This window comes from Thalia democratica, chromosome 8 (assembly GCF_965202585.1).
Source record: "Thalia democratica chromosome 8, ktThaDemo2.hap1.1, whole genome shotgun sequence".
NCBI lineage: Eukaryota > Metazoa > Chordata > Thaliacea > Salpida > Salpidae > Thalia > Thalia democratica.
Genome location: NC_139172.1, coordinates 51,971,891 through 51,991,133, shown reverse-complemented (window position 1 = coordinate 51,991,133; position 19,243 = coordinate 51,971,891). Strand labels below are relative to the sequence as shown.

The 19,243-nt window shown below is 23.9% G+C and overlaps 1 protein-coding gene across 1 annotated transcript; it reads left to right on the top strand.

The window, feature by feature from the left end:
• Positions 1-570: 570 nt before the first annotated feature.
• On the top strand, positions 571-18,200 carry LOC145843314 (transducin-like enhancer protein 3-A). Its single transcript, XM_082950776.1, has 18 exons — positions 571-621; positions 905-1,008; positions 1,163-1,226; positions 1,317-1,361; positions 1,536-1,598; positions 2,410-2,449; positions 2,721-3,020; positions 3,213-3,274; positions 6,784-6,936; positions 8,686-8,783; positions 8,902-9,005; positions 9,179-9,398; positions 9,912-10,119; positions 12,606-12,803; positions 13,221-13,348; positions 14,564-14,752; positions 17,373-17,553; positions 17,910-18,200. The coding sequence occupies exons 1-18, from the start codon at positions 595-597 to the stop codon at positions 18,018-18,020; spliced, it is 2,295 nt and encodes a 764-aa protein (XP_082806902.1). The 5' UTR covers positions 571-594; the 3' UTR covers positions 18,021-18,200.
• The last annotated feature ends 1,043 nt before the right edge of the window (positions 18,201-19,243 follow it).

Genomic DNA, 19,243 nt, shown 5'->3' with positions numbered 1-19,243 from the left:
CTAAACAATTTCTAACAAGAGTAGATTAAGTTTTCCGCAGTAATTTATTTTTTTATTTTAAGTCCTGGAATAAAATATCATAATAAAGATAAAAGAACCAAATACCATTCATTTATCTCAGAGCAAAACTTATAAGCATCTTCAAGAGTACGTACAAGGGTATTTAAGTACTCAGTGGAGTATCTAGTTAAAAATCTGGACAAAACTTGTTAAGTACACCACTAAGTGTGCACACAAGTTTATTCAGTATTATGTTGAGTGTGCACATAAGTGTACTTCAAATCTTACTGGCTACTGAACAAACATCGTTAGCTATGATTAATTAAAAGAAATATATTTTGAAGTTAGCATCTAGCTGTTTTCTTTTTTAATCAGCTAAAATTTGAAATTTAACATTTAAAAAAATTATTTACCTAGTTTGTTTTAGCTATGAATGCTTTAGTCGAAGTAACTGCAAATAATTGAATTTATTTAGTTATTAAATTTTTTATTTTTCAACTTACTTTTTAATTTTTAAATTTTTTTATTACGTAATTTGATTACAGTTACAAGTTTGTATTTAAGGTATAGTTTATATTAACAAAAAACTTCAAAATGTTTCCACCAGTAAAGAAGTCTAATGTAAGTTTCAGGTTTAGGTAAATTAAATATTTAATTGTCTCTAAATATAAATAGAACAATTTTACTTTATAAAAACTAAATTACTTAAATATTTTATCAAATATTAACATATCATTGACATACTACTCAAATCTTATAATCGTTCTTAATCTTTAATATTTTTATAAACAAAAATAAGTTATTTAAATAAAAGTTTTTCTAAGTTGTAAATAGTTGTTTTCAAATATTGCTTAATTATATATCCCTTCTGTGAAACTATATATTAATTCAAATTTCAAAACAGTGCTCACGTCATCATAACACACCGAATATAAATAAAAACGATATTTCTGTTTATTGCGAGAAAATAAAAGAAGAAATTACAAATCTTCATAATCAGTCTCATTCGTTAGTTGTCTTATAATATTTTTATTACCTACCATTTTGTTTTGTAACTAAATATAATCTAAAAGTTATAGTTAGGCTATACCGATATAAAATAATATAAAACTTGTTACTGAAGTAATTAAACATAAGTTTTTAAATTTGAACTTTTCTACAGACTGAAACATAAATATGAAAAACTTGTTACAGATAAAACTGAAATTCAAAAGCAATGTGTTATGGTAAGAAAAAGTATATGTTTATACGTATTTGCTCCTTATTCATTTTAACAATACTGTTTTTATATAGTAAGTACTTAATTTTTTTCACAGTATCACGAAATTTCGTATGGCCTCAATCTAGAAGTGCATAAAAAAGTTAGTTTTTTAATTTTATTACTACTAAAGTTTCTAAATAATTACATCTTACATCTCTAAATAAGTTCTTTAACATTTGATAAAACCTTAATAAAACAGAACACCATTTATATTACAATAGAGACCAATATTATTATTTTATTCTTAACTAAATTAAAATAGTGTTATTAACAGAGTGAAACGATAAAAAGAATGGTTGAAATAATTCATCAATTTATACCTTTTTTACCCCCCGAGGTAAGTGTATTTTTATTTTATTTTCTTTTTTATTTGTATAACTGAACGAAAAAGTTAAGCTTTTTTACCTAAAACATTTTATTACTATTTTTGGAGTTACTTTTGCTAAAATGCAGTTTATATTTTCTAATTAAAATAGTTGTATAATGAATCAAATCATTGATCAATTACCTCTATCAAAATGTTAACTGTTTAAAAATTAACGTTTGCCTGTTAATTAAACACAACAAACTTGTATCTAGTGCAAAGTCGTACAACTTAATTAATCATTTATAAAGTTTATTTATGTGAAGGTTTTAATTTTTGATATTTTTTTTTAACATTTAAAGGTTGTTTGTAGTTAGTTTAACAATCTTTTAGCCAACAATTTATACTTCAAATTTGATGTTAGTGTTTGTTTTTCTCATTTCAACCTTGTTTGTGAAAAATTTATTTTAATAGTTTTGACCACTGACTTGTAATTGAATTATTTAAACTAAAAAATAATTTCATGCTTTAACAGTTTTATTTAAAAATAGATTGTTTAAATTTAAAACGGTTTTTCAAAAATTTTAATACCTCTCATTTAAACTATTGGTTTTATTTTTAATATATTGCAAACGTGTGTTTGATTTTGATAACAATTGTCAAACAAACTCTTATCAAAATCTATTCCACTTTAATTATTTTTAAAAATAAAAAATGATAGTATATTTTTGTTAACTATGTGTTCAATAGTTTTAGAAGTTCATACTAAGGTATAACCATTAAAATCAGCCTGTTATAAATTTGCTACAGGAGCACAATAGTTATTGAATTTTTTTATTTACAGCAACAACATCATGCTACTATTGCTTTGGATCAAGTTAAAAGTTTTGATGTCACTTAATTAATAGCTGTAAGTTAAAGGGTTAACTGAGTATTTAGCTTGAATTCAACAAAATTATCCAAAATAGCTACTTGAGTACTAACACAAAATTTAAAATGATTAGACGAAATAGTTAAATTTAATCCTATTCGTGCATATCATGTACTTAAACTTTTTTATATAAAATAACTTAAACTTTGAGAACAATAAACGTTTGCGTTAAATTTGTTCTAAACTCTTATTACTATATTTTGTAAAAAAAAAATTATATCAAGGTCAACAAGCAAGTTTAGAACCTCACGTACCAGATATTCCCCAAATTCGAAACTTACCACCTAATTTATCAGGACATCCACAAAATCTAGGGTTTCAAAACTTGACTTCAGTACAACAATCGTTACAGCTTACCTTATCACAACATCAACAGCTGCTTAGCAACCAACAGTTACCTCATCAGTTGCTAGGCAACAATATTCGCCTCCACTTACCAGCTTTACTTAAACCCCTAATACAACAAGTACCAACAAATGGACATCAACCAATAAAAAAGGAACTAACATCAAACAATCATCATGGTTAGTTTATTTAATATAAAAAATAAACTGGTAATGCGAAGTTATTTTTCACTACGTATCTGTTAACTTTTGTACTCACATACTACAAGAAATATAACAATACAAACTTGTTAAAACTAAACTCAAATATATGTTGTTTATTAAGTATATAAAAACTTTTATTATTAATATTAAAAAACTTTTTTTTTTTAGGTAAAAATGGTTCGTTTCAACCATTACACAAAAAGCATGAAACTAATCAAAATTATACACAAGTATGTTGTTGACTTAAACTTTATGAATATTTATTTAAATACATAAATCTAACAAATACCTTGGTTTCTTTACCAATTAACTTGGAGTGGGCGTTGTTATTTTATTTCTGTAAAAAGAACTCTATAGTGCTACATACTTAAACACATTTTTTTAGGAAGAAAGTTTTTTTTCACAACACAACTAAGCTTTACTTCTTTCAATATATGTGTGTATGTTATCCTCCTATGACTAAACAAAGTGATAGTTGTTACAGTTTTAGAAATCTTTTATTATAATTAAAATTGAGAACTATATTAATTTAAAAACAAAAATTTTATTGTTAATTTAAAGCTATTTAATATATATTTTACAAATATAAAATAAGTATAAAAAGAAAAACAAGAATTATAGTATTAAGAAAAATATAGCCCAGAAGGAAACTTTGCAGCAATTTATTTCTAAGTTGTGCACCTTTCACAAAAACAAAGGATTTACCGAGTTGTTGCAACATGTTTGCCAACTTTGCGGTTTAAAATTCACACACCGAAATGTTTTGAAATTAAATGGTTAACTTGACATGTAAAGTAAGAAATTCCTATGAAAATATGTTTAGACTTGTGTAAAGTTAATTCATAAGCGCATATTGCTACAATGTTTTTATGGATAAATGAATAACATAAAAGTTCTTTTAAGTGCTAGTGATTCTAACCTTTCTGTTAATTATACTTTTGTACTACAATGGTAATAAAAATAGATAAATATTACAAAAAATTTGCATTATCAATGAAGCTATCTGTAAAATAAGTATATTGTTTTATAAATAAACTTAAAATAAAAGCAAGCAAAGGTTATATTTAAATGTTTAAAAAAGTTAAATAAGTTATTGTAACTTAGTAAAATTAACTAGTAAGTTGATGATAATCAGTATGTCATTTATCTAAGTATTTGTTTTAGTTATGTTGTCGAGTTTGTCAAAAAAACCTTATTTCTTTTATTAATAATTATTTTTATTATTAAAATCCAAAACAAGTAGAAAATTTAATTAAACTTATATATAAAAAAATCCAAATCTGTGAGTTCTTATTCTCTACTACTCTACAAATAAAATTTAACAGGTTTAATTATAAAGTTTTACGTATACAAAACATAATATTATATGTTATTCATATATAATAGAAAAACAGTATTATTATATGTTTAAAAAGCTCACATTTTTGTTGGCTGAATTAAAAATTTAAAACAGCAACTTTATTATTATTTATAATTTATTATTACTATTTTATAATTTTACAGCAACGTAAATATAAACTTAATATAAAAAATAACCATTTTTTTCATTAACTTTAAACTTAGATCGTTTCCAGAAAAAACTATACTTTTATTTACAATAACAAAATTTCTCTTGTGGTTTTGTGTGAATGGGCTTTTTATGAGCTGTCGTTTTGAGGTTTCTACCGATAACATCTAGTTTTTTAAAATTAATATTTTTAAATTGCTATCTCTTTCAAGTTTGCGAAGTGTCGCTACAAAAATTGCCATAAATTTTTAATTATTTTTTCGATGTCTGTCTTAGTTCTAAAAGATAACAAATTTCCCTAGAGTATGATTTCTTTCTAGAATTAAAATAAATTTTGCTATTGTTACAGTTAAAGCTTAAGCAGTACAAAAGTGTTACATTTTTTATCTATTTTTGTTTTTAAAAAGCCTTATTTTACCTATCATTCAATCAAATATTATGTTTGTTTTAACAAGTGTTAGACAAAAATTATTGAAACTAAAAACACAAAAACCTAAAAGTTAAAAGCTTCTTTTCATTTTGTGTAGTTAGTTTTTATGTTTTTTAAATATTTTGTTTTGCCAACATCAAATTCAAAATTTAAATTTTTTAGTCAGTTTACTAAAATTATGTAAACAATTTTAATTGATGAACATTTTTTGTTTATTCCGGATTTAGCTTGTGCGGATTTATTATAGTGTTTTTCTATTTATTTTCTTTAAATTATATTTTCACATATTTATCAAGACTAACATCTTCTTAAAAATGTCTTTACTTTTCCTTTAAAGTAGCTTTTGTTTTTAATTAAAAAGAAATTGAGTTAAACTGTAATATCTACTAAACAAAACTAACTTTATGAATATAATGTTAAATTAATTTTTTTCGAAATATATACTTTTTTAGTAACAAACATGTTTTATATTCTATGTTTAATTAAATTATTAAAACGGAAAAAATTAGCATGTTAACAGCGAATGGTGTATTAACGTTTTACATTATAAGAAATAAAATGCAACCAAACAGATGTCTATATATTTACACAAAACAAGTAGATAACATTGAGTGCGTGCCTATCTGAATAAAGCGTGTAAAGTTTAAATTACAGAAAAAAATAAACACATCTGTAGCATGTTTAAATACATTCGTAATTTATCTTCACCTAGCTGAACAGAAACACTTACTCGAGTTGCTAATGTTAAGTCTGAAACTTGATCTTAAAACCTTTGAATGAGTTGTTTTTTTTTTGTTGTTGTATCTTTGTTCGATTAAAATTTCTTTTTACTGATTTTAGCTGTTTCAGAATTCTAGTTGCTAATGTTAAATCTTTACCTTGATATCATAACCTTTCCATTTGTAGTTTATTTTAATTTTGTTTTATTATAACATAGAGTACTGACTTTGGCTGTTTTAGAATTGAGCCTGACAGAAATTTGATGTTTAATTAAAAATAGATTAAGTTTGATATTTTAATTGTTTATTTTAGTGTTCTTTAGTAGACAATCTGTGGTAAAGTTTATGTGATTGTGATATGTTTTTACATGTCAATAAATTTAAACTATCTGAATAAAGCGTGTAAAATTTGTAATTTATCTTCATCTAGCTAAATAGAAACACTTACTCTAGTTGCTTATGTTAAATCTTAAACTTGATCTTAAAACCTTTGACTTAATTGTTTTTTTGTTGTATCTTTGTTCGATTAAAATATAGAGTGCTGACTTTGACTGTTTTAGAAACTAGATTGGCAGAAACCTTGTGTTTGAGTAAACAGTTAAGTTTGATGTCTTAATTGTTTATTTTATTATTTTATAATAGACAGTCTGTGATAAAGTTTGTGTGTCTGTGATATGCTATTACATGTCAAAAAAATCACATTTGAGTGCTTTTTGTGGTTTATATTTATCGTAGTCTAAGTTAATTTACTTAAACTGAATTTGTTGAGTTTATATTAAGTAGTTAGTTAGTAAAGCTTTTTGTCAAAGATTTATACAGTAAACATATTAACAAACATAAAGTTTCCTTAACAATCAGATAGTTGTGATAGCTTAATTTTTTAACAATAAATTCTACTTTTACTTAAAGACCAACACAGTTAAAAGCTAAAAAAAAATCTAGTTAGTGTACCGTTTTTGTCTGAATTAAAAGTATTTATATTACAAATAGAATCATGGCAAGTAAAAAATACTATTAGATTTTCAATAACTTGTTTCAATGCGTTCATTTTTGTTAATATACAAACTTTATTTTTTATTGTAGAATGGAACACCAACTAGTGGTATCATAAGTAAAGAAATACACCAAAGTGTGATACTTCCTACTACTAGGTATAAAAAAGTAAATGGTGATTACAATGGTCATCATCATGAGCAAAATATTTATGTCAATAAAAGAAAACTAAACTCAAGTGAAGTGTGTAACATATTATAATATAAATTAAAGCAAGCTTAAAAAACTAACAATGTGTTTCTTTGGATATTTTAAATACCTTAATTTATGTAAGGCTGAATCATGTTTTGTTTAAAACTTATTTTTAAAAAATCTTACAAAAGCTTTTATGTGTTCACATTTTTATGATTTTACGATTCATGTTAAAGATTTCAAAGAAAAAACGTGAGAATTTACAAAAAGTTTAAAATTCTCCAAAGTACAAGTACATAACGAATTATGAAAGTTGTATTTGCTATTAACCATGCATTTAAGTCTAAAAAATCATAAATTATTTCTTTTAGAGCTTACCGTTCTATCTATTTTCAAACTTTTACTTTAAAATAAATTATACTATACATTTAATCTTAACTATGTACAGTGTATATAAAACTTTGTTTAAATTTTGAACAACTTTAACTTCTTAACTAGTACAATTTAGTATTAAATACATTTTAATTTGTTCCGTACAAACTTTATAATACTGTTTAAGATCTAAAACTTTAACAGGTATAATTATTTAAAAATATAAAAATTAAGGTAGTGTTTGTACCACAAAGATTTTAATGCAAAAATCATGAAAGTTGTTGTCGATTTCTTTAAAGAAATACAAGTTGGTAAAGAAAAGTTATTTATTTACGAAATGTTAAATAAAAATTACAATCTATTTACGTGTTAAATGTACAAGAGCTTCGACAGTTAAAAAAATCATGGATTTAAATTTCTACTAATTTTATTTTTAACCGGTTTTAAAACAACGAGTAATAAGTGTGAAAATTTCCTGCGCCAAAAAATTACACGCACCAAAATCTCTGTGTGTTTTTTCTTTCATTTACACGCGTTTTGTTATCATGACGTCAGAACCGTATGCTGGTTTTTGTAAAGAGGAAATTTGATAGCGAATGCGATAAGTGAAAAGTTTAAGAAAAAATCTTGTTACTTTTAGTTTTTATTTATTTACTTATTGTAATTTTTTTTTTACAAAAAGAAGTAATTATAAATAAAAAATTATATCTGTTATAACTATTTATATTTATAAATTTATTATTTATATAAATAAATTCATTGTAAATAAAAAAATGTTTATTACCTAAACATTTTTTACATACTTTTACTAGACATGAAATTTTAATGTTATAGTAACATATAAAATACCTAAACACATTTTTTATTAGAAATGCATTAACAAAGCACTTAGTAAAATAGTTAGCTGTATTTACATATATTTAATATTCTTCAGAACATGTTCAAGCACACATTTTTGAAAATAAGTATTAAAAAAATTTATTATAAATAAACAAATTTATATAAATTGTTTACTAGTAATCACTATTAGTTTATCTAAAATATTATTACAAATTGCAAAGGTACTTATTTTATGTTTTAGCACATTTTAAAGTCAATCTTTTTGACATTCTTGTGTAAAAATAAGCAAAATCTTCAATTTAAACATAAACTAAAGCACATATTGAATGTAAACAGAAACGATATACTTTAAAAAGTAAAACTTAAGCTGTAATGCGAAAACATATGCCTTAAAGTATAATACATACTGCAAACATTGTGTTTAATAAATGAACTAGATCTGATAAACTATTAATCCCTCAAACAAACTTCAACAGCTTTATAAGCCTCAAAATGTTAAAACTGCAAAAAAAAGATTATAACTTGTTTATACTTCGGTAATAGAGCATTGAATTTAGATTTTAGTAAATATGCATTCTTTTTATAAAGATACAACAAGAAAACCAACTAAATGGTCATCATAAAAATAAGACTTTAAGGAATAGTCCTAATTTGGATAACTTTTTGAACAACGGAAACAAAGTCACGTTAGTTTTAATTACTATGATATTTAGAGTTGAAAAAGCTAATATAATTCTAATTATTCTTCAAATATTTTTAAAAAATCTCAAATTAATAATTGTCAAAATTAGTTTTTTTCAACAGGATAAAAACAGAACCAATTAACTGCAATACGAATAACAGTGGTCACTTACAAGATGACAAAAAAGTAGTCATCAATCCTATAAATGAATTTAAACAAAATACAGGTATGTATTAAGACATAAAATGTAAAATTATTAGATTAGCGTTTTGTAATATCTAAAACGTTTATAATAGTTAAGTAAAATTTTAAACCAAAAAGGTATCACTAACAGTGATTAGGATTTAAAATACATTAGGTTAAAAACAGCTATTTGACACAAATCATTTATACAAACAGCAGTCACCGAATCAGATGTTCAAAGGCTACAGCCAATAAAATTTTATCAAGGTGAATATCCCCCTAAAAGTTTTATGTCGTCACAATCTGATAGTACGTTACAACAACCTACTTCTGCTGTAACATCGTCACAAGTACGTCATAGTATGACGACACAATTACGTAATCCATACGATTATTCATCACCAAATTTTGATCATGATTTGATGTCTAATATGAGGTTAGATTTACAATACTTAATAAGAAGCCATAATATTTTAATAAGTTATATTATTATGAAACAAAATTATAATAAAATTACTAGGTTTCAAAAGACTTTTTTTTAAATCTAAAACTTGAGATGAGTTTAGCTCAACTGATTTTTTGTTTTTGTAGTAAGAGTTAATACCTAACAATTTGTCATTGACTAAATTGTCTCTTTATTCCATCACATATAAATTGTTTAAACAATCTATAGAATAACGTTAATTGTATTAATATAGTCAGAAAACGATAAATTTTATTGTAATAAAACCAATTAAAACAGTATTCTTTCTTTATTACACTATCACTCCAACGGAGCTATGAAAATCAAGTTATTTTGTGTTAGTGTAATAAAGAAGTAATATTATTTAATTTGTTATTATTATATATTCCAGTGAACTTGTTTCGCTCGGATCTTTGTTTACAAACGCTAAAGTTTATATTTTCGAGTATTTAAACTTTATTATAGCTATAGTTTGTCCTTTAACAGGTCACAACGTTTTAGTTATCATTATTCATCATTAAGCTCCGCAACACCTCAAAGAGTGAGAATTCCATCGAATTATATGAATGAAATGCCTGAAAAAGTAAATGAATTGTGTTCACTGAAGCATGACCAAGTTGTTTGCGCTGTTGCTATTGGTTCACATGAACAACAGAGACATCTAGTGTACACTGGTGGTAAAGGATGCCTTAAAGTTAGTTAAAGTAATGTGATTATTATCAAGTATTGTATTAAGCTAAAAGATGCTTTAAAATTTATACATTTTGTTCTGTGTTCGTTTCTACAGAAAGTAACAACTACAGTATGGTTCAGATAATAAATTAAACGATTTTTTTTTTTAAATTTACTCATTGATAAGTTGATTAACCCTTGAAATCATTTGATAAAATGCTGTCAAGCAGTAACAGTTAATGATTATGAGATTTAGTTTTTGTAATAACAAAGCTTGATCTAATCCTAATAAATAATAAAATAATTTTTTTCTGTTATGCCTTTCTACATGTAATTAGATTACTAAATGGTAGATAAATTACTAGCACCATGTGTTGTTGTTTTTTATGCACATTTGAAGGTATAACTTTGAAATGTTTATTTTAAAAACAATTGTAAGTGTAAAACTTTCATAGTTTAAGCTGTTTATGTGATCGCGACCAAGTTTTTTAATAAATACTGCTTAGTAAATACTATTTAAATAAAAACAAGCTAAACTAGTTAAGTAGAAAAACTATCGTGACTTGTTTTGAATCAAAAAATTCAAAATTCTCAACTTATATAGCTTTAAGGAGACTTTAGTCTATTATTTATTATTACAGTTTATTATCAATAAAACAATGTTTCTCTCCAATATTGGCACATCGGAGATCACCAGTTGTTAAAACCAAATCTGAAAAACGTTTTTAAACAAAATAAATGGAAGTTAAGTAAAAATACTAAATAAAACTAAATGAAAAGCAAAGTATTGAACTTATGGTTTCTCAATAAAAAATTAAACTTAGTGATGCTGAACTTAAATTAAATTTAATACTAATTTTACGTTTTTTAAAATTAAAAATTATAAACTAAAAAAGATAATTGATAATCAATAAGTTAAAATAGTAATAAACAGGACTAACATTGAAATTAGTCGTCAAAAAACGGAAATATAATAACAAACACAAGGTTTGCAATTAATAAGGTTTTACATAGACTGTTTAAAATTAAAGCTTAAAATTTTAACTGAGCTTCATGACGTAAATACTTTGTTGTTTAAATTAGCTTACAAATTGAAATAATATGTTTTTGTTATATATTTATAAAGTTTTGCTAAATTCACATATTGAATGAGGTTTATGTAATTATAAGTTTCAACTTGTGATCGTATTTTGATGGAAGAAAATTTTCTAGAGGCGATAAAAACTTCTCGCGATTACAAACAATTCAATTTACTAATTACTGGATGTTAGTTTAAGTTTCAAAGCAGAGTATCTGAAAAGATGGGCAGATTGCATACAGCTCGTACCTCTTATTTAAGTTATTTTTTTCTTAACTCACTTACAATTATTTTGATCAAAAACATTTTCCAGATTTTTTTAAAACAACTGATGATCTCCTATATGCCAATATAGATTATAATAATAAAAAACAAATAATAAGAAGGAAAAAAAATTAAGTAAAATATTTAAAAAACTGTTTATACTTTGATTAGTTTGATTATGTAACGCAACGTTTTGAATACTATTTATATATATAAAAAGTTTTAAAAGTTTTCAAACAAAAAGTTATAAGTTTTTATTTTATGTTTTTAGAGATATTTAGTTTTTATACATTCAGACAAACAATTTTCAAAATAAGTTTCACATAATTTCAAGACTGTTTTTGCTAAATATTTATTTATTGTTTTTTATTCTAGTATAAAAAAAGCATTAAAAAACTCGTTTTTAATTTTATTATTTACTTCAATATTCTTAAAGTTAGTTAGTTACAGACTTATTAAACAGCACAAAACAGCAATTACTGCCAGTTGAAATAAAAAACTATATTAATATTATCGAGTGCTAATACTAGTAACCAGAATAAGAAAATAATAATAACAAGATTATGATATTTGTGGTTAATAAATAGGATTATCTTATAACCATATAATTCGTCTATCCTATTAGTTTACCTTATCTAAAGCCTCTTAATTAATTTTTATGGTTGTCTAAGTAATTGGTGATTATTATGTTTCGTGGCTTTGAAAAAACTAAAACATATGTTTCCGGTCAGTAAAATTAGTTTATGGTCAAGTTGATACCTACTTTTCATTTTACTTTATAGTTTCTTACAACTACTGTTTCTTATAACTTCTAAACAAACAAAGTTTTAAGAAATGGGCTTCGGTATAAATTTAAAAAGTTTTGTGATTTTAAATATTTTCTAAACAAGATTGAAACAGATTATGTTTACTCTTTTGTAAAATGTACTAATTAATGGTATATTATATTTTTATCAACTATTTTTTTTATTTAAAGTCAGTGATGTCAATACTAAGGCTATTTCTAAGCAGTGTTTTATTTAGTGTACAATGCTAAAGGATTATAGTTTTACACATAACAATTTTTTTTTCGATACAATTTTTTGATAAAGGTTAATAACTTAGTACTAATAACAAAAATCGATAACTTAACAATAATTCTTCGAAATTTTATTTATTCTACTTAGATATGGGACATTTCGAAATGTGGATCAAATGGTACCAATGAAATATCAAAACCAGTGATGCAAATAAATTGTCTTGATGAAGAAAGTTACATAAGAAGTTGTAAAGTTATGGATGAGGGAAAATCCCTTTTAATTGGCGGTGAATCGTCTATGATATCTGTGTGGGATATCAATTGTGGGGGAACCCCTAAATTAAAAGTTTATTTTCTTGCATTACGTGATATTAATGATAATGTATTTACAGATTCGTTTACAAAAGCTTTCGAAGTATGTTTGCGGCCTAAAGCGCAAAAACATTAATATATATATATAAATATATATTTATATACAAATTTATAACTTTATTTAACTCTTCATTAACTATTAGTTATACTTTGTTGGCTTATATAAATGTTTTTTTAGCAGGAAACTAGGTTTTAAGTAAGTATATTTGTTATAAAACATAAACATAATCTCTTGACTGTTCTTTTTGCAAAGTTCTACAAACTTTTACAGCATTAGTTTTAAACTGTTTATAGAATTTTTTTAACACTTTTATATAAAGGATTTTAAAATATAGTTTTATTAACTTTTTATCATTAGATAAATTTTTATCACTTGAATAATTGTTTACAGTCAAATTTCGAATCTCCTTCAGCAGCTTGTTACGCTCTGGCAGTTTCTCAGGATTCCAAAATATGTTTCAGTTGTTGTTCAGATGGTAACATTAATATGTGGGACATCCATAATCAGAAATTAATAAAGTTAGTTGAGTGTGTAATTCTATTAGTGCTTTAAACTTAAATATATCTTAAGTTTTTCAGATAAAAATCTGTTTACACAAAGAAAATTTTATAATTTTAGTTCATACAAACATAAAAATCATACTTAATATAACTATGTCGTAGCTAATTTTTTTTCTTAATTTTTTGCAAAAAAACAAAGCATCATAATAATTTCACGTTTTAAAATCAAAAAATCATTTTAGAAGTTTCACTAAAGCTAATTTTCCCAATATTTAATTTAATGAATATAAATATTCTTTAACAATTAAACAGTAAAAATTGTTTGAAAAGATTTTCTTTATATAGTTAAAGACATTCTGTTGCACAACAAAACTACTTTATTTAAACAGTACAACATTCATTGTTTACATTTATTACTTCAGTCATGTTTTAAATTTCCACAAATATGTTTGTTTTATTTTTGTAATGACTTATAATTAACAATTACCACAGTGTTTCCTAGTTTTTAGTAATGTTTTAAAGCTTTGTAATAACTGTAGAAATACCTTACGTTTTATAGTAAAAAACTGACATAGTTTTTAGATACATTTTTTGTGTTTTGTTTAATATATAAAACATAGTATTCTATATGAATAAAACAAAATAGTTAAAAATAATTTTAGTCAATAATATCATACAACTCTGAAACTGGTCTATTTTATTCAACTAAATAACAAGCAAAAATGTTCTATATGTAGTTATTAATAAATCTAGCAAATTTATCTTATTTTTGTTGTTTAAAACTTGACTCTCTTTCTCTCTGTTTACAGATTCTCTTTAACTTAATTTCGTGTGATTATGGTTGTGACGTACCAAAAAAGTTTTTTTGAAAACTTTAATTTTCAGCATTTTATAAAACTGCAATTTGTTTGTCTATTTGCAAAGTATACTGGTTGGTTTATTTCTTATGAGCATTCTTTTTTTTTTGGAGCTGAACAGCTTAAAATTATTATAATAATTAGTAATAGTTTTAAAATTACTTTTATTGTCAAGTAGTAAAGTGTGCAAATTTACATAAAAAAACATTGTTAGTTATAAAGGTATATATGACGTTACTAAAAAGCTTTCAATTAATTTCATAAATGTTCACCAAAGCAAACTTATTATACACCCTTAACATAAATTAGCAATACAAATATCATACTTCTCTTTACAGTAAATTTATTGTTACATTAGATACTATATTCCAATCAGGCAATTCGTAGGACATACAGACGGAGCATCTTGTATTGACATTTGTGAAATGAAATTATTCACTGGTGGATTGGACAACACTGTCAGATGTTGGGATATTCGTCAAAACAAACAAACTTCCCTCATCAATTTAAATAGTCAGGTTTTCTCATTGGGGTATTCACCTCAAAACAACTGGATTGCTGTTGGGTTAGTGTGTTTTTTTGATTGTTTCATTTCGATAGTTTTCATGTGTTAACTAAAATAAACAAGTTTTGTTGCTTTTCAAAATTACTTATGTACTTTTGTTATTTGCAAAACTACTTAATGTATTATAAAGTTAGGTATTTAGGCATTTTATGGTTTGATTACTTATGTTTTAATTGGGTAGGTGACAGAAAAGCACAGCGTCACTTTAGCGCGGGGTGACACTTTAAACGGCATTTTTTTAGCACAGAGTGACACTTTAGCACAAAGTGTCACTTTAGCACGGCGTCACTTAAGCACGGAGTGACACTTTTTTACGGCGTGACTTTAGCACGGTGTGACATTTTTGCACATAATTATTACAAATATTTTAAAAAGTTTTTTTAAATAATGTTTAATTATCCAAAATTATTTACTTAAAAAACAAATTATTGTGAAAATTAGTTCTAACACTTTTAAAAATACTGTCTTAAAAAAATTATAATTACAGTTTTTACTATGCGGTTAAAATTAAATAAGAAAGTTTTTAATCTTTGTATATCTCACTTTTATCTAACACTTACGCTTAGAGTTTAGCCTGATTAAAACTATTTAAAAATTTTTTTAACAGTCCTAGAGCTTGTATTTATTGCTAGCTTTATTAAAATACTTTTTTTTGTCGAAAACGTTTAAGTAAAAGTATGAAAATATTTTTCTCTTAAACTAAGTATTTATTTTGGCCATCTTCAACAAAGTTGAGATGTTTTATGCCATCGATAATAAACAATGAACTTCACCGCAAGATCAACAACAACAGCATCCGAGACAATCCTACGACTAGATCACAACAGCGGGTTTTCGCGACTATGCCTGCCTGATGAATCCTAATTAGGACAAAACTGGTCGTAGGATTGTCTCAGATGCTGTTGTTGTTGATCTTGCCTTGAAGTTCATTGTTTATTATACATCTAAAACTAAATAACAAAACATGTTAATAAAGTTTATAAATTTAATTTTGTTATAGTTTTAACTCATTTAAAGCTGGTTAACTTTTAGTTTATGTGTCCGTAGTTCGTTTTTAGATTTTTAAACAATACAATACCAAATGTGATTTAAGCAATGAAAAAAAAAAAAATAAATTCTGTACTAAAGTGACGCGCTGCTAAAGTGACACTCTGTGCTAAAGTTTCTCTCCGTGCTAAAGTGACGCCCTGCTAAAGATTCACTCCGTGCAAAAGTGTCAAACCGTGCTAAATTGTCACACCGTGTTAAAGTGTCACTCCGTGTTAAAATTTCACCCGTGCTTTTCTGACCCGTTTCCGTTTTAATTACTTTTTCAAGAATCTAGTATATAAGTACATTATAAAAAACTCTATTTTTTTCAAAAAGTTTAACTATTTTCAAATAAAAACGATATTTTCAAATATTTTTTGTTTGTTATATTTAAATATTACTACAAACTTTTAAGTAATTTTATTTTATATTTTTTTTATACTTTTATTAATATCTCTTAAACTACGAACTAGTAACATTACACTATTGACTTTTATATAATAAGTGTAATAATAATCTATCATTACTATTTAAGTACCTTGTTATTTATGTTTCACAGCTTTGATAATTAGCAACTTTTAACATTTAAAACTGATTTAATGCAAATTGAAACTTTACTTAAAATTCTTTTTAAAAATTTATGGTTTACAGCTAACTTGTAACAAATAACTAGTAATAATATTTTTAAATTTTAAAATATAATTTCTTTATTATAATCAAATACAAATAAGTATTTTAATAACAAATTTTTTCAAAACTGTTTAGTTTCAGTTTAAATAAATAGTTTATAGCTGTTTTATCTTGACTAATAAAAAACTTGAAAACATTTTTTGTTTTTACGTTTTAACAACAAAAAAGAAGCTTGATTAGACTAAAGAAACTACTATTAGTTTTTAATATATTTTATTTTTTTTTAACTGCATTGTGACGTAAAAACGATGCTTGTAATTTTTTTGCGCGTGACTTCTATTTATAACCTTTTAAGCTGTTTAAAAGTCACAGATGTTTTAATTCTTCTCATTTCTTTTTTAAAATGTTTTCCATAAAAAGGTATTTGGTTTTGTTTATTACTAAGTGAAGTGTTAAAATGCATTTTAACAAAAAAAAAATTAATAACACTTTTCTATCACTATTGCAACTTTTGTTTCAAACTTTTCTTTAATAAATTGAACCATTTAAGTAGAATAATACAACTTTTATACTTTAACTTAGTAAAAAGTTAAATCAAAACTAAGTAGATAGAAAATTATGGTGCTGAGCTAAAAGGAATATTTTTTTTTCTAAATATTAAATCAATTAAGTTTTAATTACAGTTGTGTACTAAAATATTACAAATAAATTACTTTACAATGAAGTTTTAGTAGACTTCAATTTAAATATAGTTTTATATGTTGTAATGTTGTCTTTATTTTTTAAATAGCTTTAAACTGACATATTAAGTGGTCTTTTATTTTTGTATTTTTTTCATACATAATTTGAAACTTCATATAAACTACTTTGAACTAATTTTTTTAATATCTCTATTATTTCTAAACTTGAAATACTTTTAATTTTACAAAAATAAATTATGGAAAATAATTATCATTTGTAGTATGGAAAACAGCAATATAGAGGTGTACAATGAAGAAAATAATGAAAAATATCAAATAAAATATCATGAAAATTGCGTACTTTCGCTAAAATATTCACATTATAATGATTGGTTTATATCAACTGGTAAAGATAATATGATTAATGGTTGGAAAAGTCCTTATGGTGCAAATATTTTCAATGTAAGTTTATTTGTATTTATTATTTATTATTAAACTTTATTAATAAATAAAAGTTTTTTTTTTAAACTACTTCATGAGCTTTGTCCGTATATAAAATAAAAGTTTCATTAAATGTATAGGAAAATAATTAAAACTCATTTGAGTATTTTCATTGTTTTGTATGGTTATAAAAAATTGCAAATTAGTTTATTTTATTTATTTTCTGGTATAGAACCTTAATTTCAAATATGTTTTTTAGTTTCTTTTGTAGATAAAATATAAATTATTAAAATTATTTTTTTATATTTCACTGTAACAAAATAATTTTTGATTATTTTTTTTTACTTTAAGAATTAATTTATTTAATTTTATTTCAGCTAAAAGAAAGTTCGTCAGTACTGTGTTGTGATATTTCAAAAGATGATAAATACATAGTAATTGGTTCAGGAGATAAAAAAGCAACTGTTTATCGATGTAGTTATAAATGAAAACAATAATATAAAATACCATACTTAGTAAGTTAATATTGAAGATGAGTTGCTTGAAGTTAGATAATATCTTTAAGATTCTTTTTGGGAAATATGTTTGGAAGAAAACTGTTTAATATCAAATGACTTATTTATACGGTTATTTATATTTTTTAAGAAAAAGGACATTTCAGTTAAGCTCTCGACACTTTGAATTTTGACTTAAATTTTACTTTTTGTTTTGAACCTTTTAATACCAACATCCACTTAAATGTATTATTAAATTATTTTTTTGATGTTTTACATTACATTAACCACATTCTATAATTAATACCTTACTTAAGTTTATTTAAGTATGAAATTAAAAAAAATATATTTAACTTTAGTTGATTTTCTGTTTTTTTTTCTAGTTTTCTTTTTTAATCATTTAAATATAAACGAATTGAGTATTTTTATTTAGTGTTTTAACAATATGATCAACAACATTTTGATTTTTTTTTAGTAGCAAAGCTTTTTGAAATTATTACTACGTTTAGATGTTTATTTCAATTTTTTTTTGTATATTACTATACTTACTTGATTTATCTATTATATGAGTTGTTACAATAATAAGTCATATGTTTATTCAAAATAAAACTTTATATCGTAAAACTGGCTAATTGTTTTTATGAAAAACAAAGTTTCAAACTTTGAAAAACTAGTTTAAAGTTTTTAATTTTATATTTACAACTCCGTTAGTTTTAATTAAAGAATATGCAAATAACTATTTTAAACTTAGAATAGTATGTTATTTACAGTAAAAAAAGTGTAGTTAAAAACTGCAGTTTTAAAATAGGACCTATTTAGTTGTAAACATAAGCAATTGATTAAATAAAACTCTTATAAAGATCAAAAACAACCTTTTAAGTTTTATGGTTAATTAGCTATGTAGAAACTGAAATTATCTACTTTACTTGTCCTATTTATAAAGGCTAGTTTTTTTGTTTTATTTCTAAGACAACATATTAAGCAGAAAAGTATAGTAAAAGTAAGGTTTAAGAGGTATTTTATCCGTTAATTAAAGCGAGTTAATTATAAAAATCACCTTTTATGTTGTAGTACTTAAACATATAAAAACAGTAATAGGTAAGAAATATTATAGTAAGTAGTTATATTAAAAATTCAACATTCTTGCAACCTAAACCTAAAGTCTAATTTTATTTTGCTGAAAACTAATTTACAACAATCTAAAACTAAAGTGAAAT

What these genes read in the sequence shown, in the direction of transcription:
- LOC145843314 (XM_082950776.1), top strand. Translation starts at nt 595, where the DNA reads ATGTTTCCACCAGTAAAGAAGTCTAAT. An exon ending in GAAAACTAAACTCAAGTGAA is followed by an intron (nt 6,937 to 8,685) that starts GTGTGTAACATA and finishes CTTTTTATAAAG; the next exon opens with ATACAACAAGAAAACCAACT. An exon ending in TGAATTTAAACAAAATACAG is followed by an intron (nt 9,006 to 9,178) that starts GTATGTATTAAG and finishes TTATACAAACAG; the next exon opens with CAGTCACCGAATCAGATGTT.